This window comes from Ovis canadensis, chromosome 6, assembly GCF_042477335.2.
Source record: "Ovis canadensis isolate MfBH-ARS-UI-01 breed Bighorn chromosome 6, ARS-UI_OviCan_v2, whole genome shotgun sequence".
Lineage (NCBI taxonomy): Eukaryota > Metazoa > Chordata > Mammalia > Artiodactyla > Bovidae > Ovis > Ovis canadensis.
In genome coordinates, this window is record NC_091250.1 from 112,396,402 (window position 1) to 112,420,115 (window position 23,714).

General features: G+C 42.2%; 1 protein-coding gene across 1 annotated transcript in view; it reads left to right on the plus strand.

Moving 5' to 3' along the window:
• The first annotated feature begins 274 nt into the window (after positions 1-274).
• The window catches only part of BMP3 (bone morphogenetic protein 3), a 29,914-nt gene continuing 6,474 nt past the window's right edge, over positions 275-23,714 (plus strand). The window contains exons 1-2 of the mRNA XM_069593205.1: positions 275-1,322; positions 20,575-21,488. Of these exons, the coding sequence (XP_069449306.1) occupies positions 1,001-1,322; positions 20,575-21,488 (1,236 nt within the window). The 5' untranslated portion in view covers positions 275-1,000. The remainder of the gene's footprint in view (positions 1,323-20,574; positions 21,489-23,714) is intronic.

Here is a 23,714-nt window from a genome sequence, read left to right on the forward strand (position 1 = left end):
GGTGTTCGCTGTTCACGTCTTGATTTTGATTGTCTTCAGAGGAGAAAGAATCCACAAAGAAGTTTATTTTTCCTCTCCCTTCTTGCTGGCCGGGACATAGCCAATGTTCCTGAAGAGATTAAAAACTAATAATAATACCCCGTGCCTCCTACCCTTTCTTTCTTCCTGGACCTTCTCCTTCCCCCACTTCCTCCCCTCTACCACCCCCACCTCCACTTCCTCTTCTCGCCCTCCCCCTGCTGGCTAACTGTCTACTTCCCCCTTCCCTTCTCTCGGGGGTAGAGCGCGGTCCCTGCTGCCTTCTAGGGCGAGGGAGAGAGGGAGATTGGCTGCGGACGGTACAGATCAGCCAGGGAACCGAGTCTGTCTCTCTCTCCCTCTCTCTCCCCCTCTTCCCCCCTCCTTCTGTTGCACACCACACACACGCACACGCGCACACGTACACACACACACACACACACACACACACACACACACGCAAACACTCAAAACTCGGACCGGCCGCAAAGCGGCTGCTCCAATCCTTGCAAAAGGCGAGCGAGCGCCCTCCCGTCCGCGCTCCGCTCACCGGGCTGCGGCTCCGCGCCCGAAGCAGCGCTAAGTCCCGGTGTCCCGCGCGCCCGCTTCGGCCGGGTGTTCCCGAGAATAAAGCGGGGAGGGAGGGTACAGACAGATCAGAAAACACGCCGGCCACACACGCCGCGACTTCGGCTCTGGCTGGCAGTCCGAGGGGAGACGGCGCCGGCAGCGCCCTACGCGGGTGAGGTCCGCGCAGCCGCCGGGGAAGAGCCCACCTGCCGGCCCGCGATCGGCCGGCGCCAAGAGTGGGGCCCGTCGTGGTCCTGCTCGGGCAGCGTCCGGGCTCCGGGCGCCCTCGCCCCAGCTAGTTGGGTTTCCACCCTCGGCTCTGCCTCCGGAGGGACCTCGGAGGCACCCGGTCCGCGCCTCGGAGGGACCTCCCCCCCTCCTCCCAGGACGCAGCAGCGGAGCGGACCTCGCGATGGCCGGGGCGCGCGGGCTGCTCCATCTGTGGCTGAGCTGCTTGTGTGTGAGCCTGGCGCAGGGACAGAGACTCAGGCAGCCCTTCCCGGAGCTCCGCGTGGCTGTGCCGGCCGACCGCGCGGCAGGTGGCGGCCCCGAATCCCCGCTGCAGCCCCTCGACCAGCTGTCGGAGCACATGCTGCGGCTCTACGACAGGTACAGCGGCGGCGGAGCGGAGGAGGCGCGGACGCCCGGGAACTCGGAGCGGGGCTCGCCGTCTTTGCGCCCCCAGCCGCTGCGCGAGGGCAACACGGTTCGCAGCTTTCGAGCCGGAGCCGCAGGTGAGTGCCAGGGCGCCCCCTTTCCGCGATCCCGTCCCAGGGGTCTCCCGGGACACCCCCACGGCTTCCTCGTCTGCCCCCCGCGTTACCTAGAGACGCTCCCTCGCCCTGCAGCTCACCCTCCCCGCAGCCCCTCGGTGCCGTCACATCCCGCATTCCACCCGTGACCTAAGAATCATCCCAATTCTAGAGTCCGAATGGAGAGGGGGAAGTGGGAGAGAAGGGCGCCGAGACCTGAACCGGGTCGGCTGGAAGAAGGAAAGCGCAGGAAACCGGGAAAGGGGCTGCCCCCAACCCCGTCCAGCGGGGTCCTCTTGCCCTGGGTATCTGGAACTCCCCTGGGGCAACCTATGCCGATGTTTCTTAAGTCGGTCAGCGGAAATTCCCTTGGACAGGGCTATAACCGTGTTTACCTAGAGGCAGATGTTGTTTTATGCCAACCCCAGGGCACCAGAGAGAAAAATCACACTTGAATTAGACGCCTTCCCCCTTAGCCCTTTAGACAGTCGCTTCTCCAGACCTTCCACCTTCTCTTAACTGGCGTCCTCTGTGTTTATATTTGACACTTTCTACTTGATAGTCCCTTGGTGGCAAACAACGCAGACTAAACCAGGTGCTCGGGTGTTTCGATTATTTAAAATCCATCTGGGCAAACAGGGGACTGTACCACCCACCCTGGGAGGAGTTGGGACGGAGGGGAGCAGCCGGTGGATGTAAACACCTCTTGGAATCTGCCGATGAGAATTTGCTCATCCCATTTTCAACACACAGATCACTGTGGACTGAAATTCATGGCTTAACAAGGTTTCTCCTGGCCCCTGTGGTGAAGCGAATAACTTATGCTAACAGCCTGCCTCCCCTGTGCTAACAGCTTGAGGGAAAGTTTCCTGGACGCTAACTCGGTTTATATGCTTTGAGGATGCACCCGGCTTTTTTGTTCACTGCGTTCTCGATGAAGGGAAATGTAACTGCAAAGCCTGTCCTCAGTGAACTGTTGAAAAATAGCCAAGAATCTTCAAGTTAGGAGGCCATGCCTCATGCTCTCAATTCTGTCAGAATCACTAGAAAGACATCTCCCAAAGCTTTGAAATAAATGTAGGACTCCTGGAAAAGAGGAACACCACGAAAGCATCCATCAAGGAAAGCCCTAGGCTGACAGTGTAAATACACTCTAGAGCACCTAGGCTTGATGACATTTACAATAAATGTGAATTATGCTTTCTAATGCAGAAGTCTTTAGCTGGAGCCTGAGCTGAATCAGATTCCGCTTTCTTCTGAAAACCACGAGCATGATCTATAAGGAGGTGGCCTCTGCTAAGGAAAGAGAAGCCTGCTCTTGGTCGCTCACAGTGTGTCAGCCACTTGAGAAGGCCGTCCTGACAGCTGACCACACCAGTGACTGGCCTGTTCAGTGCAACTCCAAGGGCAGACCCCCATGAAAAAACAGTGTGGAAGAAACCAGAGAAGTTGGGCCGGCAAGGCAGGTGGCAATAGTGAAGATAATCTGATCATACTTACCTCTATATGCATTTCTTGGTAATATTCCTAGGGAGTCTCCAAGGCACCCAAGAGATGAATAGTATTTTTGGAATCACAAATTTTTAGTATGAATCACAAAGTTTGGAGGTGGCATGTGAGTTTGTTTCATTCACACCTATTCTATAGTGTTTTTGTATGTTTGTTTTAGACTGAGGGAACCATGAGTGAGAGATGGATAAGGATTTGAATATCTCAGGCCCCGTTTACTCTTTGGCTTCAGCTCACTCTATGCATTATAATTTCAGAGTGTCCCTTATCAGCCTCTCTGTAGTCTTAGACCATCAAATGATAAACTCTGATACGGAGGCCAGAAGTTCCCTTGAAATGATGAATTGCAGCTGAAAGCATATATACAAGGCTATGCACCCTGATAAGAAAAGTAATTCCTTTAGCATCCTAGAGACTGTCTTAATGACTTATTTATCAAATGTAGACACTGGTTTTTGTGGAAGCTGAAGTGTCCTGTTACTACACGGGAAACTCGTGGAGAGGTGGCTCGTGTTGGACTCCTTCCAAGAGTGTTTAGTTACTAACACACTAAAAAGACCTTATTAAAAGCAGTTCTGGCTTTAATAAGGCAGAACTCCAGGAAGGTGCTAAGGCTTTCGTGTGTCTCTCTCCTTTATACGTATCAGCATTTCCCTAACACCCTTCATCTTGTGACATGTGTTCTGATGTAGTTGAAAGATGCTGTCTGCTTTAATAAATTAGATATGTTTTCCAGTTCACAGTGTTGAAGTTTCACAAACATATGGGCTTCTCTGGACCAACAATGTCACAGATTTTAGTAGAAGGTCAGGTGTGTGCTGTTGTCTATGGAGTGGCTGCTGATTCGGCAGACTTTCCCGTGCTTATTCAGGCTGAGTTATAGCCTTAGAGCCCTCTTTGCTCCTTGGAACATACCTGATTAAAATTATTTATTGTTCTAAACCTAGAATATCTTTGGTTGAAATTTAGCTGCTGTGGTCTCCCTCTGATTACCTTCTACTTAAACCATTACTTGATGGTGGGTGGCATTCATCCTAAATACACTTTCTGCTAACCCCTTTCTCCTCCCTCAGTGCTATGCAGTTGGTGTGCCAAAACCGTAAGTTTGCAGCGCTCATACGTCTTTTTGTGGTGTGTAAGTGTTTATATAAAGATAGGTTTTATCTTTCCCTTTGTAAAAGGTAATTTACAAAATTGTTGATGACAGAGAAGTTCGGCTTTAGAAAAACACACCATCTCGAAGGAAGACAAGAGGGACATGAAATCAGCTTTTATTTTCGTCTTAGTTTAAGTTGTCCTTGGCTTCTATGTAATGAAAGAAGAATATTTTGCATGAGGTTTTCTCCTGGCTTGATCCTTGAAGATACATACTTTGTGTTCATTAGTTTCTCATCATTTCCATAGTCACTTAATCTTATTTTTCTTAATCATAAATTTAACCTCTTTAGGGAAAGCGATTAATGCACAGCTGTTCTTATTAGGAAACTATCATTATTTTAATTTATGACATATTAACTACCAAAGATTGCATTTCAATGGATTTATGTCACCTTTAAAGAAAAATGACACAGACTTTATAGACAGAAAGAAAAGAAAGTTGAGAAAAGTCAGACCCCAAAGTGAATGTTTTCCTTCAGTGAGAAAGAAGAGAGTCTTTCCTACTGTAACCAAAAATCTTTAAAAATGAAGAATTACAATGTGACATGTTTCTGAAGTGCAAGGCTAAAATATAAGGCTTTAGAAAGGGTGTAGTGAAGGCTGAACAATCATTCTAATAGGAGCCAGTTTTGTAAAATGCATGGGCTGGGGCAGGGGGGAAGCATCATTTTTGGTGGGTTTGATGGCAAGGGGCTATTACAACATTATTAAAACAGAGTTACCTAGAAATTTCTGGCCCCTAGAAATTAAAGAATACTTAGATTATCTGATGTTTTTATTCAGAGGACAATAGTACATCTGGAGAGGGGGAACTGGATGTGCAGCTGCTTTGAATTACACTCTACTTTGAATACATGATAGCCCTTAATGAAGTTTTTACTGTAACAATCAAGACAGCTTTACAATCTCTGACATTTAAAAATCCATAACGCCATGAATTCTAGATTATCTATGCTAATGGAAAAGAAAAAGGCTGTTACATTAAAAATAATTTAAATTTATCTCTTTAGTATGGTTAGACACACTCAGAGAGACCAGGAGAACATGAGGGTCAATGAAAAAAGTCCCCTAAGTAGATAATTCACCCAGGGAATATTTGTACATTAAAACTATGTACATAATTGAGAATACATTAAAAGGGTTACAGGGTCACATTTTATCTAAGTGGTAGAAGTTTATAAGCATTTGATTGACCCAGTTCAGGTTTTCCTAAAAATTAGCTAGAGACGTGAATGTCAGAACTGATCTTAAATGTTTTGGAGTTACACAATTTCATGTTTGAAAGAGGCTATAAAGAAAGCAAGTCCAACCCTTTATTTAAATGGAGAAGAAATGGACATCATGATATATTTGCCAGACAAGTTTTCAAACATACTGAGCTCATCTCAAAATTTCTAATCATCTTATCTGATTTTCTAGGAGAAGATTTTGTAAAAGAGGGTATTTAAAAGTTATTGAAAGATGTTATATAAAATTGCATTCCATGATCAAGTAAGTTTGGGAAAAGTTATCAGTTTACTTTGGGACCTTTCAGGGCCTTTAAAATGCTCATGTACTCTCTTAAGAGTGGATCACTTTCTCCTCATGAGAGCACTTTAGAGAACTGCGGTTCTGAGACATCTATCTGGGGAAACACTGGTTCAGATTCTTCCTAATTTCTCAAGAAAGAAGATACACAAAATTCAAGTGAATATTATGACTGAACACTATCTGATTTCTCATTTGTTTACTCAGGATATTTACTTACACTGTTAGTTTTTGGACTTGAGTCCATTTGGCATTGTACAGTTAGCCCTCCGTATCCCTGGGTACCAGGAATCCAACTACAGATTGAAAATATTCACAGGGAAACACTTCAGAAATTTCCCAAAAGCAGAACTTGATTTTGCTGAATAATAAATACTCTAGAGATGATTTAAAGTATACAGGAGCATGTTGAAGATTATATGCAGATACAGTGCCATTTAATTTTAGGGACTTAAACCTCTGTGGATTTTGGTATCTGCAGGGGTCCTGCAACCAGTTCTCTGAGAATAACAAGGGCCAACTGGACCATCTTCCTGATTTCATGTTTTAAATTTCTCTGAATGTAATTTTAGAGCCTCTGTAATTAAATTTTATTTTGCCTGTTTTTACGAATTCTCCTTCATTATTTTCTTCTATAGGATTAGTATTTATTATTTTATATCAATCTGGTGTTATTCTTTTAAAAGAAAGCCTTCTTTATTTGTTGAAAAATTCACTAGAGATCATACTCATCACTTTGTTAATGTTTTATCATCATCAATCCCTTGGTTATAGATACCTGTCAAAACCCTTATATAATCCCATTGTTTGTTGTATTTATTAGATATAATAAAACTTATACCTATCAAGAAGCCTAATGAAAATTATTGAGCAATTTTGTATATGCTATTCAGGATTTTTCTGCCCCAACATCAGAACTTTTCTCCTAAAATTTTGAATGTTTTCACATCCATTAAATTTGTATATCCTAGGCTTCCCAAATGGCATGGCTGCTGCTGCTAAGTCACTTCAGTCATGTCCGACTCTGTGTGACCCCATAGACGACAGCCCACCAGGCTCCCCAGTCCCTGGGATTCTCCAGGCAAGAACACTGGAGTGGGTTGCCATTTCCTTCTCCAATGCATGAAAGTGAAAAGTGAAAGGGAAGTCGCTCAGTTGTGTCTGACTCTTTGCAACCCCATGGACTGCAGCCCACAAGCCTCCTCAGTCCATGGGATTTTCCAGGCAAGAATACTGGAGTGGGTTGCCATTTCCTTCTCCAGGGGATCTTCCCAACCCAGGGATTGAACTGGGTCTCCCGCATTGTAGGCAGATGCTTTACCGTCTGAGCTACCAGGGAAGCCACCTGCCAAACAGGAGACATGAGAGCTGCAGGTTCAGTCCTTGGGTCTGGAAGATGCCCTGGAGAAAGGCATGGCAGCCCACTCCAGTATTCTTACCTGGAGAATCCCACCGGCACAGGAGCCTGTCAGGCTATAGTCCATGGGGTCACACAAAATCTCAGACACGACTGAAGCGATTTAGCACAGCACAGCACAGTAGTCAGTATCTTGATAACTTTATTTCAGTGGTATGATGGAAAGAAGTTTGGCTGCATAAATAGTTTCTACTTGAACTTTCCTATGCCAAGTTTCAATTCAGAGTGAATTTTTATGATTATGTTCCTAACCCATGAAAATAGAGTTTTTTAATGGACACAGTGACATAGTATTAATCAAGTGACACAAGTTTACCAAGGTAATATCCACTTTGGACCATAGTAAACCATGGCATTGTGACCGAAGAGCCTTCACCTATGGAATATTCTTAGAAATCCATAAAGCCACTAGTCTAGTAATATGTTAGTAGTGGTTGTGTCCTAGAATATTGTTACCTAAAGCACTCTTGGTAACACACATTTTCAGAGATGATGATATTAAAGGCATAGAAGTCTCTTTATTTGTCTAAAACGTCCACATGTAAGTCATAAAGCCAATTGACCGTGTGTTTTATTGAATCCTTCAGTGATCTGCCTTCCTTTACGATCTATTGTTTCTTGGCAGTAGAACCACAGTAATGCAATGCCTTGGTTTTGCTTGGGCATTATGAATGAAGTGTTTGGACAAACTGATCCTACTATATTTCCCTCAGTATGTTCTTACTTTCCTGAGGGAGTAAATATTAAATATGACTTTAAATATTATAGTGAGTAAATGTTTAATGTTCCCTTTATAAAATAATTGTATCCAATAGCTTTAGTAATGACAGATTCTCTGCCCAGTCCTCTGATTTAAAGTTAAAACTACTGAGGCCCAACATGATCTTATTTGCTTTTTCAGCCAAGAAATTTTTAATTTAATTGCATGGAATTAATCTAAAGACTAGATGGAGTATAATTGCTGCACTTAGGTATGGGTTAAGATAAATGGTTTTCAAGAAGAGAAGAGGTTCCTAGAGAATCTAGGATTAAGAGCATTAAGAGATCTAAATGGTAATCTTGGCTGCATTGCTAATTAATAAGGTCATCTAATATTTCCAGGCCTAATTTCATCATCTATCAAATGGGTTAAGTCATACCTACAGTGCTAGTCTCACAGAAAGATGGTAAAATGTAGTTGAAAAATTGAATGCGAAAATGCATTTGGAAGTCCCATGTAAATGAGATAGTCTTAATACTTTGAGATACAGTCTTTCTCTCGCTCCCCACAAAACCTTAAACATATCTAACACAGTAATACCATGCAGTTGTTTGTGGCGCTAAGGGTATATCTGGATAGCAATGGAAGCATGAAGAGGTCGTAGTCCTCTTGTAATACAATCTATGCCAAATTTCCATTCAAGAAATTACTGTTTCTGTCCTGACCTTGGTGGCTGCATGGAGCAGAGGTGCACTTCTTTATAGTGATTTCTTGAAGTTAGTTTTTCTCCAAGTATGATCCCTGAGTTAGCAGCACCAACATCACCCAGGGAACTTGTTAGAAATCCTCCAGCCCACCCAAACCATCTGAATCACACTCTGAGGGTGGGCACAGAAGCCTTGGTTTTCACAAGCCAGTAGGATGATTCTGACGCCCAAGACACTGCTCTAAACTCAACATCCCTGGAGTTTTGACGATCTTATAACCGGTGTCTGAAATTCAGGATTGATTAACCTCTGAGTTCTGGTCTCATCTGGCCGTTTTAGTGGGTCTTTCCCTGGACAAACGGTTTGTTAATTTATATAAGGGTAAGTTTCTTTCACTTTGGATGGTATATTAATGTTTTTATGACAGGTTTACCCTAGGGAGGAGTTCAAAAGTAAATTAATAAAGACGTCTAACCTTTCTTTCCCAGCTGCAGAGTTTGGGGCCTAATAGGTTTGCTAGAAAATGGGTGATGGGGCAGGGATCAAGTTTCTGGAGGGCAAATAGCATATTTCATTTCAAGCTTATATTTTGAGGGCCTGGCATAGGTGGCCACACAGTAGGCGCTCAGGAAATAATTCAGTTGAGCTGAATTAGGTGTTCAGGGGACTAGGTAACAGAAGATATTAGAAAAGCTATCAGCCAGGCAACAGATACTTTAAAAATAATTGAAAGAAATTTCAGTTTAAGAGTTTCCCCTAAGACATTTTACCATGAAGATGTGGAACAAAGCCATTCTACTTTACACACTGTTCTAGTAATGTTTTTCTCCTGATGAAATGAAACTCCATAGGATACTTATCGCCCAGAAGGCTTTTTGCTTTGGGAGCTTAAATTTTTTTTTCACTTTGTTGTGAAGTAGGAAACACTCAAGAATCTGCTAAGTTTGAACAGTGGCTCATTCATTGTTAAATATTTTAAAATATTTTTCAGGATATCAATGCTCCAGACCACGGAAAGTGCTAGGAGTTCAAAGATTTATCTGGACATGGGTCTACCCTCTGAGAGCTCACAGTCTAGGAATGCCCTTGGGTGGAGGCTGAGAGTAGATAAACTTGATTAGTGAACATTTTGCTGTTCTAGAAAAACATACATTATATCATCTTTGGCCGTGTTTTACTTTGGACATAGAGGGTGGTTGTTTTGAGAGCCCATAAAACTCAGTCATTTGACTGGAACTCTGCAAGAAAAACAACATTCTAACTGTGTTCTATTTAGAATCTCTCCATCTCTTGATGCCAGGAAACTGAAGGTGGCATAGAGGAAGTGTAGCCTTGGCGCCATAATCAGCAGAGAGTATTCAGCCCGTGACTATGAGCATATACGGCCCTGTCCTAGGCACCCCGGCATTTCTAGCAGCTGTGCTTTGTTTGGAGAAAGGGATGGAAAAAAAATGAGTTGTTCTTAGTTACATATTTTCTGTATGACTAAAATGTTTTCGCTGCTTCCTGGGGATTTAACTAATCATCAAGATTTCATTTAGTCTATTTGTTTTAAAATCAGACTTTACATAGAAAGCTTTCCATTGTACCTTCTATTTCCCTTTGAAAACGCTCTGTGTGGGCCAGCGCGAAGGTGGCCTCCCACTTCCCACTCCCCAGGCACCGCCTTGACTCCTCCCTGAGAGGAACTGAACTGTCACAACAGAATGGCTGGTCTCAGGTCTGTTTCTTTGCAGAGCCCTGGGGTTCTTGAGGAGCAGGTGCTTTCTTTTCAGATGAAAACAAATAGATATTCTGCCTTTATCTGATAACCAGACTCCTCCCCCCCCCCCGCCATTTTTTTTATAGAGGTAATAGAAGACCTGGGTTCCTCTCCAAAATCAATGCTCACTGGCTGGCTGACTTTTATGGTCCTTCATTTTCATATTTCTACAATGAATGTCTATGCGTGCATGCTAAGTCGCTTCAGTTATGTCCAACCCTTCAGGCTCCTCTGTCCATGGGATTTTCCAGGCGAGAATACTGAAGTGGGTTGCTATGCCCTCCTCCAGGAGATCTCTCGATCCAGGGATTGAACCCGAGTCTCCTGCATCTCCTACACTGCAGGCAGATTCTTTACTGCTGAGCCTCAGGGGAAGCCCTCTACAGTGAATACGTTGGACTAACTGTTTATTCATAGAAGAAGTATTTACTGAGCACTACTTAAGAGTTGGACAGAGGAGCCTGATGGGCTGCAGTCCATAGGGTTGCAAAGAGTCGGACAGGACGAGCGACTAACACTATGCTTTAAGGATCTTAGGGTCTTAGGAAGGAATAACAATATGATGAAAATAGTGATAGGGACAGGGTCTAAATGAAAGAAGTGGGTTGTAAAAAGCTTGCCTCTGCTTTGCCTTAAAAATGGAATCTGGATCATTAAGGAGAACTAGGCTGGATGAAGGCATTTCAGGGAGAAGTGGCAAAGTCCTAACAGGTGTCCAAAAAAAAAGTATGGCTGGTTCTAAAACTCACCTGACTTCTAAGCCCCTTTCCAATTCACAGGTATGATGACTCTAGAAAATTCAGAATATTATAATACCAGTGGCACATACTAAGCAGACCATAGGAGAAGTATGTTCAGCAAGGAAAAGCCAAGCTTATGCTGCTGCTGCTGCTGCTGCTGCTGCTGCTGCTGCTGCTGCTAAGTCATTTCAGTCTTGTCCGACTCTGTGCGACCCCATAGATGGCGACCCCATCCATAGACGGCAGCCCACAAGGCTCTTCTGTCTCTGGGATTCTCCAGGCAAGAATACTGGAGTGGGTTGCCATTTCCTTCTCCAATGCATGAAAGTGAAAAGTGAAAGAGAAGTCGCTCAGTCATGCCCGACTCTTAGCGACCCCATGGACTGCAGCCTACCAGGCTCCTCCGTCCATGGGATTTTCCAGGCAAGAGTACTGGAGTGGGGTGCCATTGCCTTCTCCGCAAGCTTATGCTAGTGCTTAGCAAACAGTAAGAAAACAGCACCACCTATTGGTAGTTATATTTTGACATCTAAAAACAGGACCTTGGAAAGAGCTGAAATTAAAGCCTGTCGTAGTTCCTTGAAGGGGATCTGAGAGGTTATCTAGTTCACCTTTCACACCTTCCCTACTATAGAGAGATCCTTCAGTAAGTCTTGAATTATGGTCATCTCTCTTTTGTCTGCCTGGCCCCATAGAAGCGTCTCACCATCAGGCTACACACTTAGACAGTCATTATTTACCTTGACCTGGATTCTGCCTCCATTTAGCTATCACCTTTAGACCTAATTCTCATCTTTGACACTGACAAGAAAAATCCTGATCTCTCTATGGCCCCTCGAGTATTTGTAAGCAATTCTTAAGTCACTGGTTAACGTGGTTTGTTTGTTTGTTTGTTTTCTTTCCTCCAGAGCAAGTATTCTGTAACTCAAATAAGAAGAAATAACTTTAAGAGCAATGTCTAGATTACTTTCCTAGCTGCTTTCTTTTATTTTAATAAACTAAAGTTAGAGCACCCAGAATAAGCATGCAATTGTAGGTATGATTGGATTGTGTGGTACACAGTTAATGTTCTCTAGTACCTGAAGACTACAAAGTGCATCCTAAAAATACATAAACCATTGTTCTGTAACATAACACTTGCCATTGGTTTTAATAATATTATTATTATATTTTGCTCTTATTAATCAGAAAGTATGCCTCCATTTTCGGATTCATTGATTCCAAATAGGTGAATAGCAGAATATTTCAGAAGAATGGAAAAAGTGAACAGGAAAGCATTTTCCATTCACTGATATGCCAACGTAGATATCTTTTTCACAGACAAATCTATGCTTTGCACGAAGAAGAGAGAGAACACTATTGAAAAACTCCTGCTCTTAAGTATAGGAAAAGATACTTTTTTGAACAGTTAAATTAATATAAAATCAAAAAAGCCATGAGAATAATGGAACAGATATTATTAGCATATATTTCAACCTGCAGGAAAGTATTTGTTGACTTGTTTTGGGGAAGAGAGCATTGACTTGTATGGAAATGAAATGCTGTCAATTCAGGGAAGACAAAAATAAAGTATGGGTTAAAGAAATCAAGGAATAGTTTGTGAAATGGTGGAGATTTATTGTTTTAAAAAGGTGTGGAGGAGGGAAATCTAGAACAGGCAGAGGTAATGTATTCCTTCACCTGGGTGGGAATGGCAAAGGCTTTGAGTACCAGGGGTCATATAATGCTGTTAGTTAAGAGCTAAATGTCAATTGGCCATTCCTTTTCTTTAAAAAAATTTTTATTATTTAAAAAAGATTTTAAATTATTTTTAATTTTTTTTTTCTGGTTGTTCTGAGTCTTCGTTATGGCACACAGACTGTCCGTAATTGCACAGGAGGTCTCTAGCAGTGTGAAGCTTTAGTTTCCCTGCAGCGTGTGGTAGTGCCCCTACCAGGGATCGAACCCACGTCTCCTGCATTGAAAGGCAGAGTGTTCTTTTTTTTTTTAAAAGGAAGGCAAATTCTTAACCATTGGATCACCAGGGAAGTCCCTGTCTATTCCTTTTCTGAATTTAGGCAGCTGAGGTATCTGTAAGTACTTTGAATAACCAGGTTAATTTGGGATTTTTTTTATAAATCTCCATTTAAAACATTGGAAATATTGCTTATGCAAAAGCTTGCAGATATCCAGCACCACTGACAACTACAATGTGCTCCTCTTATTGCCTCCCCAACAATCCCTTTCACCCTCATTCTTTTCTTCTTTTTCACTGAAGTATAGTTGATTTGGGCTTCCTGGTGCCTTAGCTGGAGAAGGCAAAGGCAACCCACTCCAGTCCTCTTGCCTGGAAGGTCCCATGGATGGAGGAGCCTGGTAGGCTGCAGTCCATGGGGCTCGAAGAGTTGGAAACGACTGAGCGACTTCACTTTCACTTCTCACTTTCATGCATTGGAGAAGGAAATGGCAACCCACTCCAGTGTTCTTGCCTGGAGAATCCCAGGGATGGGAGCCTGGTGGGCTGCCGTCTATGGGGTCGCACAGAGTCGGACACGACTGAAGCGATTTAGCAACAGCAGCAGCATGCCTTAGTGGTAAAGAATCTGCCTGCCAACGCAGGAGAGACGGTTTGATCTCTGGGTTGGGGAGATCCCTGGAGAAGAAAACGGCAACCCACTCCAATGTTCTTGCCTGGAAATTCCCATGGACAGAGGAGCCTGCCAGGCTGCAGTCCATGGGGTCGCAAAGAATGGGACAAGACTGAGCGACTAAGCACAGAAATATGTCCTTAATAAAGGAAGGTGTGTTGCTTTCCAAGAAAATAATCTCTTGCCCAACTTACATTTTGGTTTGCATGTTCATGTTTAGCAAATTCCTAATTCTTCCCTGCGTTTGGGGAAAAAAAAAAGCCTTTTTTCTTTCCTTTTGGACCACATGACCACAAAAATGGTGGTCATTCCACTGTCCAGGAGAAAGTTACTTTGAAGCACAAATGTGAGCCATGTATACAATTTAAAAATTTTAGTAGCCTCATTAAAAATGTGAGAAGCAAAGGGTGAGATTAGTTTCAATAATATGTTATATTTTAAATGTTCTGCACCCACACCAGCAACCAATACTCAAACACCAACAGGGTGTCTGAGAATTCAACTGAATTCTGACACTATCTACCTAAAGAGAGCATCCACATTCTGTAGATACAGGGAATAGTCCTACAAGACTGTCCTCCACCTCAGATGCCAGTCCCAAACCCAGATTGTTTCCTGTGCTTATGACCTACCTGTGCTTATGGCTACAGGTTGGAGGTTCCCACAGCCTCTTCCTTGGGTTTGATTAATTTGCTGGAGTGGTTCACATAACTCAGGAAATGCAGTTACTCACTACATTCCTACTTCAGGATACAACTCAGGAACAGCCAGGTAAAAGATGCTCAGGGCAACAACTAATCTCAAAAATATACAAGCAACTTCTGCAGCTCAACTCCAGAAAAATAAACGACCCAATCAAAAAATGGGCCAAAGAACTAAATAGACATTTCTCCAAAGAAGACATACGGATGGCTAACAAACACATGAAAAGATGCTCAACATCACTCATTATTAGAGAAATGCAAATCAAAACCACAATGAGATACCACTTCACACCAGTCAGAATGGCTGCGATCCAAAAATCTGCAAGCAATAAATGCTGGAGAGGGTGTGGAGAAAAGGGAACCCTCCTACACTGTTGGTGGGAATGCAAACTAGTACAGCCACTGTGGAGAACAGTGTGGAGATTCCTTAAAAAATTGCAAATAGAACTACCTTATGACCCAGCAATCCCACTTCTGGGCATACACACCGAGGAAACCAGAATTGAAAGAGACACATGTACCCCAATGTTCATCGCAGCACTGTTTATAATAGCCAGGACATGGAAACAACCTAGATGTCCATCAGCAGATGAATGGATAAGAAAGCTGTGGTACATATACACAATGGAGTATTACTCAGCCGTTAAAAAGAATTCATTTGAATCAGTTCTGATGAGATGGATGAAACTGGAGCCGATTATACAGAGTGAAGTAAGCCAGAAAGAAAAACACCAATACAGTATACTAACACATATATATGGAATTTAGGAAGATGGCAATGATGACCCTGTATGCAAGACAGGGAAAGAGACACAGATGTGTATAATGGACTTTTGGACTCAGAGGGAGAGGGAGAGGGTGGGATGATTTGGGAGAATGACATTCTAACATGTATACTATCATGTGAATTGAATCGCCAGTCTATGTCTGACGCAGGATGCAGCATGCTTGGGGCTGGTGCATGGGGATGACCCAGAAAGATGTTCTGGGGAGGGAGGTGGGAGGGGGGTTCATGTTTGGGAATGCATGTAAGAATTAAAGATTTTAAAATTTAAAAAATAAAAAACTAAAAATTAAAAAAAAAAAACAGTAAAAAAAAAATAAATAAAATTGCTGAATACCCCTCATCTAAAAGCAAAAAAAAAAAAAAAAAGATGCTCAGGGCAAGGTAGGGGAAGGCTTGGGGATTCCTTGCTAGCACCAGGAGCATCACTTTCCCCAGTCTCCACATATTCACCAACCCCCAAGCTCTCCAAACCTTGTGTTTTAGGTTTTTGTTTTTGTTTGTTTTTTTTAAAATTTGTATGGAGGCCTCATTATGTAGTCGTGGCTGATTAAATCATTGGCCATTGGTGACTAATTTAATTTCCAGCTCCTCTCCCCACCCAGACATCTGGGTTTAAGAGTGAGACTGCAAATGCCAAACCCCTAATCACAGGGTTAAGTTCCCAGACAACCAGCTCCCGTTCTTTGTGGGTGCTCAGTTGCTCAGTTGTATCCAACTCTTTGGGACCCCATGGACTGCAGCCCACCAGGCCTCTGTTTATGGCATTTCATACAAAGTGGGTTGCCATTTCCTTCTCCAAGGGATCTTCCCAATCCAGGAATCCCTGTCACCTGCATTGGCAGGCAGATTCTTTACCACTGAGTTACCTGGGAAGCCAAAATTATTTGGCCTCCAAAGCCACTCCATTAGCATAGAAAGGACACTTTATGGCTCTCATCACTTAGACAATTCCAAAGGTTTTAGGAATTCTGGCCCTGAAAGAGAGGTAAAGACCAAATATATATTTCTTGGTATAAATCACAATAATCACAATATTTAGTCCAGTGTTTTCAAATGATATGATTTCAATATATAATCAATATAAAATATTCATTTGATAATTTATACTCATTTTTGTGCTAAGGCTTCAAAACTGTGTTTTATACTTATAGCACATCTGAACTCAAACTTAAGTGCCTACTTGGACATTGCTGTTCTAGTTAGCTAACATTCATTGAATTTTGTCCTATGTGCTATGTACATTACCTGTATTTTTTCAATTATTTCTCAGAGCAACTCTGCTGATAGTATTGGGCTCATTTTACAGGTAAGTAGACTAAGACTTGAAGAGTTTAGACAATTTTTCTGAGAATAGCTATTGGGCATGGTGGTGCTGGTGGTGGATTAATCACTAAGTCGTGTCTGACTCTTATGACCCCATGAACTGTAACCCACCAGGCTCCTCTGTCCATGGGATTTTTCAAGCAAAAATACTGGAGTGGGTTGCCGTTTCCTTTTCCAAGAGATCTTCCCGAACCAGGGATCAAACCATTGTCTCCTTCCTTGGCAGGCGGTTTCTTTACCTACTGAGCCACTGTGGTAGAGCTGAGCCTGGGCCATCGGGCTTTGACTTCAAAGGAAGGCAATCAATTAAAATTAAAGCCTTCAGAAGAGGTACATGGTAGATTATGAGACACTCATGAGATTTTATCAAAGGTTAGACCCAAGGTGGAGACTGGTTAACAGCAGGACGCAAAGTGTTTGTAAGAAGGAAATAGTTTGAAGCCAAATGTAGGGGAAGGAAGCAGGACTGGTTTCCCCAGTAAGACACCACCACCCACATCCCTCGGAGTTCATTTCCGCACTCCAGTGTGTTCCTTTGGCAGCCACCCGATTGCCACATACTTTTCCTTCCATTTTAATTTCCATTTGGGTAAAAGTATAGGCTCTGGTAACTGGTATGAATCAGAGCTAGAATCTGAACAAGGCTGATGCTGTGGCTTTCTAATAAAAGTCTATAAAATATTATCCTGGTGTCACTGAAGAAAGAAATGGCAACCCACTCCAGTATTCTTGCCTGGAAAATCCCATGGACGGAGGAGTCTCGTAGGCTACACGCCATGGGGTCCCAAAGACTTGGACACAACTGAACAACTTCACTTTCAACTTTCAACTTTTTCATGGACTATACAAACCTTCACGAATGGCAGTTTCCCCCTTTTCCTTCACACAGTGTTAGAAAGGAGTGAAATATGTGTCCCAAATGAACTTCCCCTGTACTTGGGGACTCAGTGAACTCATTTTAAGTTTCCAATCTTGCTAAAATGTTTTGTTTTTACTGAAATATGTTTCTGATCAATAATATAATTTCAAAATTGCGTGTTTGTTTCCAGAACAAATCTATATATGAAATAAGTGTGTGGAAGAGGGTTCAAGCTCCGGTGCCCCATCCCAGGACTGGGGATTCTTGAGTGTAACGTCAGCCTTACTATTAGCTCATGAGACGATCTCAAGAGCAGGAACCAGTTTCTGCCCCTGCTAATCAGTCCCCCATTCTGTTACTCCTCATTTCTGCATTTGAGAAATTGGAAATACAGTTGCCTCGTTTCAATAATTTCATCAAGCTCTAGAGAAGCAATTCCCCTCTTAAATTCATGTGAAATCATAAGCTTTGTTTTTTTATTGTATTAAAATTTATTTATGTATTTGGCTGCATCAGGTCTTAGTTAAGCTCGAAGGATCTTCATTGTATCACGTAGGATCTTGCCTTGCGGCACTAGGGCTCCAGAGCACAGGCTGCTCAGAAGTTAACAGAGAGCAAGCTTAGTTGCTCCAGGGCATGTGGGATCTTAGTTCCCTGACAAGGGATCGAACCTACCTCCCCTGCATTGCAAGGTGGATTCTTAACCACTGGACCACCAGGGAAGCCCCTAATCCCATAAACTATAGACAAGCTCCACAAACAGCATTATCTTCACGACACTTTCAAATGTGTGACTCAGTTTTTTTCAGATACGTTACCTGAAGATAGAGCTATATGGTCTTGCTTACCCACTCTCATCCTGTACCCTTAATTTTGTAAGGCAGATAGAAAGTATAATCCCCAATTTATGGTTCATATCAGCACTTATAATAATAATAATTTATACTTAAGAAACACTTACTGGACCCTTTGTGATTTGATTTACACACATATCACTTAATTCTGATTGAGTGCATGCTAAGTTGATTCAGTCGCTTGTGACTCTTTTGCAACCCTATGGACTGTAGCCCACCAGACTTCTCTGTCCAAGGAATTCTCCAGGCAAGGATATTGGAGTGGGTTGCCATGCCCTCTTCCAGGGTATCTTCCCAACCCAGGGATTGAACCTATGTCTCTTATGACTCCTGCTTTGGCAAGCAAGTTCTTTACCACTCATGCCACCTGGGAAGCCCTTAATTCTGATGACAGGATTATCATTCCATTTAATGAATGAGAACACTAACTTTTCCAGTTACTTAGATAATAAGTGGCTGAGCCAGAACTTGAATCAATGTGAATTTACTTCCACTGATGCTTGTAACCAGGAGGCTAAACACTGCTTCAGATAAGACACTATTATGACACTGTACCAAATTTATAGGAATAGTTTTTGGTAGTCTCATTAAGAAAGGTCAGAGCTGTCAGCTCTCATACCACTAAGTTTATGATTTGCATTTCAGTAAAGAAAAGAGAATATTAGTAAATATGGCCGATCCTTGCTTTCATCTTTATCCAGTTTGTAAAATCACTCCTGTTATCTTTTGTTTAGCTGAAGTGGAAATTACATAATTTAAACATAGCTATTTTTAAGTAAACAGCTCAGGAACATTTGGTAGTTTCACAATGTTAGGCAATCACCAAGTTTATCTAGTTCTAAAATATTTCTATTATCCCAAAGAAAGACCCCCTACCCATCAGGCACTTTCTCCACATTACTCCCTCCCCTCAGCCCCTGGCAAACACCAGTCTGCATTCTGTCTCAGTGGATTTACCTTTTGGGGATATTTCACATAAATTGAATCATACAACATGTCTGACTTCTCTCATTTAGCACAAGGTTAATATTTTCACGGTTAATCAACACTGTATAATGTATCAACCCCTTATTCCTCTTCATGGCTGAATAATATTCCATTGTATGACTATATCACAATTCAGTTCAGTTCAGTTTTTCAGTCGTGTCTGACTCTTTGCGACCCCATGGACTGCAGCACACCAGACCTGCCTGTCCATCACCAACTCCTGGAGTTTATTCAAATTCATGCCCATTAAGTCAGTGATGCCATCCAACCATCTCATCCTCTGTCATTCCCTTCTCCTCCTGCCTTCAATCTTTCCCAGCATCAGGGGCTTTTCAAATGGGTCAGCTCTTCACATCAGGTGGCTAAGGTATTGGAGTTTCAGCTTTAACATCAGTCCTTCCAATGAATATTCTGGACTGATTTCCTTTAGGATGGACTGGTTGGATTTCCTTGCAGATAATATCACATTTATTTATCTATTAATCCATTGATGGACATTGATTGTTTTCTGCCTTTTGGCTATTGTGGTGAGTAGTGCTGTTATAAACATGTGTGTACATGTACTTATTTGAATACCTGTTTTCAATTCTTTGGGGTTTTTACCTGGAATATTGTGGGGTCATATACCATTTCTATGTTGAACTTTTTGAGAAATTGTCAAACTGTTTCCCACAACAGCTGAACAATTTTACATTCCAACCAGCAATGTGAAAGTGTTCCAATTTCTCCACATCCTAACACTTACTATTTTGTTGTTTATTATTATAAATGTCAAATGTGTGTCAAATGGTACCTCATGGAGGTTTTGATATACATTTTTCTGATGACTAATGATATTGAGCATCTTTTCCTGTGCTTGCTGGCTGTTTGTATGTCTTCTTTGGAGAAATGTCTGTTTGAATCCTTTGGTCATTTTTTTAATTGGTTTGTTTGTCTATTTGTTGTTGAGGTATAAGAGTTATTTTTATATTCTGAATCCTGTGCTATGCTGTGCTTAGTCACTCAGTCACATCCAACTCTGCAGCCCCATGGACTGTAGCCTGCCAGGCCTCTCTGTCCATAAGGATTCTCCAGGCAAGAATACAGGAGTGAGTTACATGCCCTCCTCCAGGGGATCTTCCCAACCCAGGGACTGAACCCAGGTCTCTTGCGTACAGGCAGATTCTTTACCAGCTGACCTATCAGGAAAGCCCATCCTGGATCCTAGGATTTATTATATATTATATATGATTTGAAAATATTTTCTCCATTGTGCAGGTTGTACAAACTTTCTTGATAACATCTTTTGATGCACATAATTTGAGATGTTGATGACTTTTATCCATTCTATCTATTTTATCAATTTATCTATTTTTTCTCTTATTTTTTTACTTCCACTTTGAGTGTCATATGTAAGAACAGACTGTCAAATCCCAAACCATGAAGATTTTACTCCTATGTTTTTTTCTAAGAATTTTATTATTTTAGTGCTTATATTTAGGTCATTCATTCATTTTGAGTTAATCTTTGTATATGATGTGAAGTAGAGAGTCCTGTTTACTCCTGTTTACTTCCTTTTTTTTTTCCTTCCTAGGAATGCTTGAAAACAAGGGACTGCATATTTTTAATCTGACTTCTCTAACAAAGTCAGAAAACATTTTATCTGCCACACTGTATTTCTATATCAGAGAGCTGATAAATATAAGCCTAAGTTGTCCTGTGTCCCAGGAATGCTCACATCATGCCCAGAGGAAACACATTCAGATTGACCTCTCTGCGTGGATCCTCAAATCCAGTGGAAACCAAAGTCAACTCCTGGGTCATCTTTCGGTAGATGGAGGGAAACCTCATGGAGACTTTGTGTCCTGGCTGTCAAAAGACATCACCCAACTTTTGAGGAAAGCCAAGGAAAATGAGGAGTTTCTCATAGGATTTAACATTACTACCAAAGGACACCAGCTGCCAAAGAAGATGACACCCAGTCCTGAGCCTTATATCTTGGTGTATGCCAATGATGCCGCCATTTCTGAGCCGGAGAGTGTGGTGTCAAGCTTACAAGGACACCGGAATTTCCCCACTGGAGCTGTGCCCAAACTGGACAGCCACAGTAGGGCTGCCCTTTCTATGGAACGGAGGAGGAGGAAGCGCTCTACGGGGGTCCTTCTGCCTCTGCAGAACAATGAGCTTCCTGGGGCAGAATATCAGTACAAGGAGGATAGAGTATGGGAGGAGAGGAAGCCTTACAAGACTCTTCAGACTCAGCCCCCTGACAAGAGTAAGAGCAAAAAGAAACAGAGGAAGGGGCCTCAACAGAAGAGCCAGACGCTCCAGTTTGATGAACAGACCCTGAAGAAGGCAAGAAGAAAGCAATGGATTGAACCCCGGAATTGTGCCAGACGGTACCTTAGAGTGGACTTCGCAGATATTGGCTGGAGCGAATGGATTATCTCCCCCAAGTCCTTCGATGCCTATTACTGCTCCGGAGCGTGCCAGTTCCCCATGCCAAAGGTAGCCATTGTTTTTTGTCCTGTCCTTCCCGTTTCCATAGTCTGGAAAGACCCAAATTGAATGTGTGTTTTCATTTACAAAATCCATCTGGACCTTCATTTATTGCATTCTAAAGTGTAATAGGTAACATGGTTATGTTTGGTTTTTCTTTACTGGTTGTTAAAGTAATATGAAGTCAATATTGGTATGAAGGAGGATATGAGAAAACAATGTATGCGTAAAACATGATTTTTGCACTGCTTCGAAACACGGTGCGTATTCAGCTACATGATCACATGTGAATTTATGCCTGTCCACAACAAGGAAGCCCCCAGTGGTACGAGGCTGACCTTTGAGGGGGTATTTAGGAAATGAGTGAATGTCATGAGAGCAAAAGGAAGGACTAATTGGATTGATGCCCTGATACAGAACATTTTTGATAGTCTCTTGTGAGATGAATTGTCGTCACGAGGGTTAGGATCAGGGTTGGGCTAGGAAAACTTGCCTCATGAAATCCACCAGATGCTTATTTCATTTACTTCCCTGATAAATATCAAAATTGCAGTCAGAATAGGGCACAATGACTCTGTTGACTTCTAAGACTCATTTTAACTATTTAGAGCTAATCCATGTCTCTTCTAAAATCAATAGGGACTGAACCTTTAGCTTATCAGTACTCAGTATCCTGACAAATATATTCTCAGAAGCCTCCCCAACCCCAACTCTGTCTCACACAGCAAGTCCAAGAGACTGTACTCTGAATTTAGAATTAATAAAACATATTGGTGCCCCCCTGGCCTTCAGTTAAGCTTACTGCTGCACTTCCATTCTTAGCCCATAACAATTTGAGTCTGTTGAACAGTGAAAAGTGATCCTGGCAATAGAATTCAGCGGATAAATAGGAGTGGTTTTTTTGTTTTGCTTTGTTTTAGTTTTTTGCAAAACTTGACATGGGTCAACTTCTGTTATTGTATGTTAATGGAGAAAAACCCTTTGTCTCGAAAAGTGACCAACTTGTGCTTATAGGTCTTTAAAGGAGCATGTTCATGTAACAGGCCTATGATCACTGGAATGCTAAGGGTAACACACACATAAAGCAGAAGGTCGACTAAGCAAGGCCAGATTAGCCTCAGGGCCAAGAACTTTATTGAAATCCCATTTTCCTATTAGGATCTCTCAGAAGAACAAGCTTGCTACATTTTCTAGACCTTGTGGATTCCAGGTTTTGTCAACCCAAATACAAAGTAGGGATTGTAGACATTTATAATGATATAAACAGCCTTATCTTGTCTAAAGATTATCAAGGACATTTTATTGATCAATAGAAACTTGATCAAACTGGGATAGCATTTAAAACACACCAACAAAAAGGCCAAGTATAACAGGCAGCAATGAATCTTTATTCTACAGTGTGGATTGCTTTGTGGCACTGAGAGGCAGAAATGGATTCAAAATATCTCTAAACCTGGGAGGCCTGATTTTAAGTGGGTCTCTGAGTTTTGCAAATAATTCCTCTCTCTCTCCTAAACTATGATTTTTTTTTTCTAGGTTGCCTGAGGAAGTTTTCCTCTTTCCTCTTGATTCCAGATTTTAGGACCCGGAAAGCTATGATCGCGTGGACATAATTCAGTCAGTTAGCTGACCTGGGTTGGTCTCCATAATTGCCCCAATTTGCCTCTCCCATCTGTAATGGCTCTGCTTGTTTTTCCTGTTCAAAACCTTGCTGTTGTTTCCATAGATCCTCACCATAGTCCTCAGTGATATAAAGAATAATAATTAAAAAATGCATGAGGGATAAGTTAAGAATAGAAGAGATAAATTTAAGGAAAGAAGTATGTTAGTGTAACAGAATGATTAAAGGGTACATGCTTGATCATAGCTGGATTTCTTAACCTTAAGGTACCTGCAAATTGCCTGGGGATCTTCTTAATCTGTAGGTTCTGATCCAGTGGTTTCAAGGGCAAAGCCCAAGATTCGGTGTATCTAACAAGCCTCTAGATGTTACTGATGCTGTTGGTCTGCAAACCATCCTTTGAGTCATTGAATCCTTTTGGCTTAAAACTTGGCTCCACTTCTTACCTGCTGTGGTTTTGAGGTGGGGAAGTTCCTCTAACTTTCTATATGTTAGTGTTCTCATCTTTGAAACAGGTACTAGGGTAAATAAAAATATCACAGTATCTGCATTATAAAAATGATGGGGAAATGAGATCATTGAGCACCTTGTGCTGAGTAGGCACTCAGTGAATT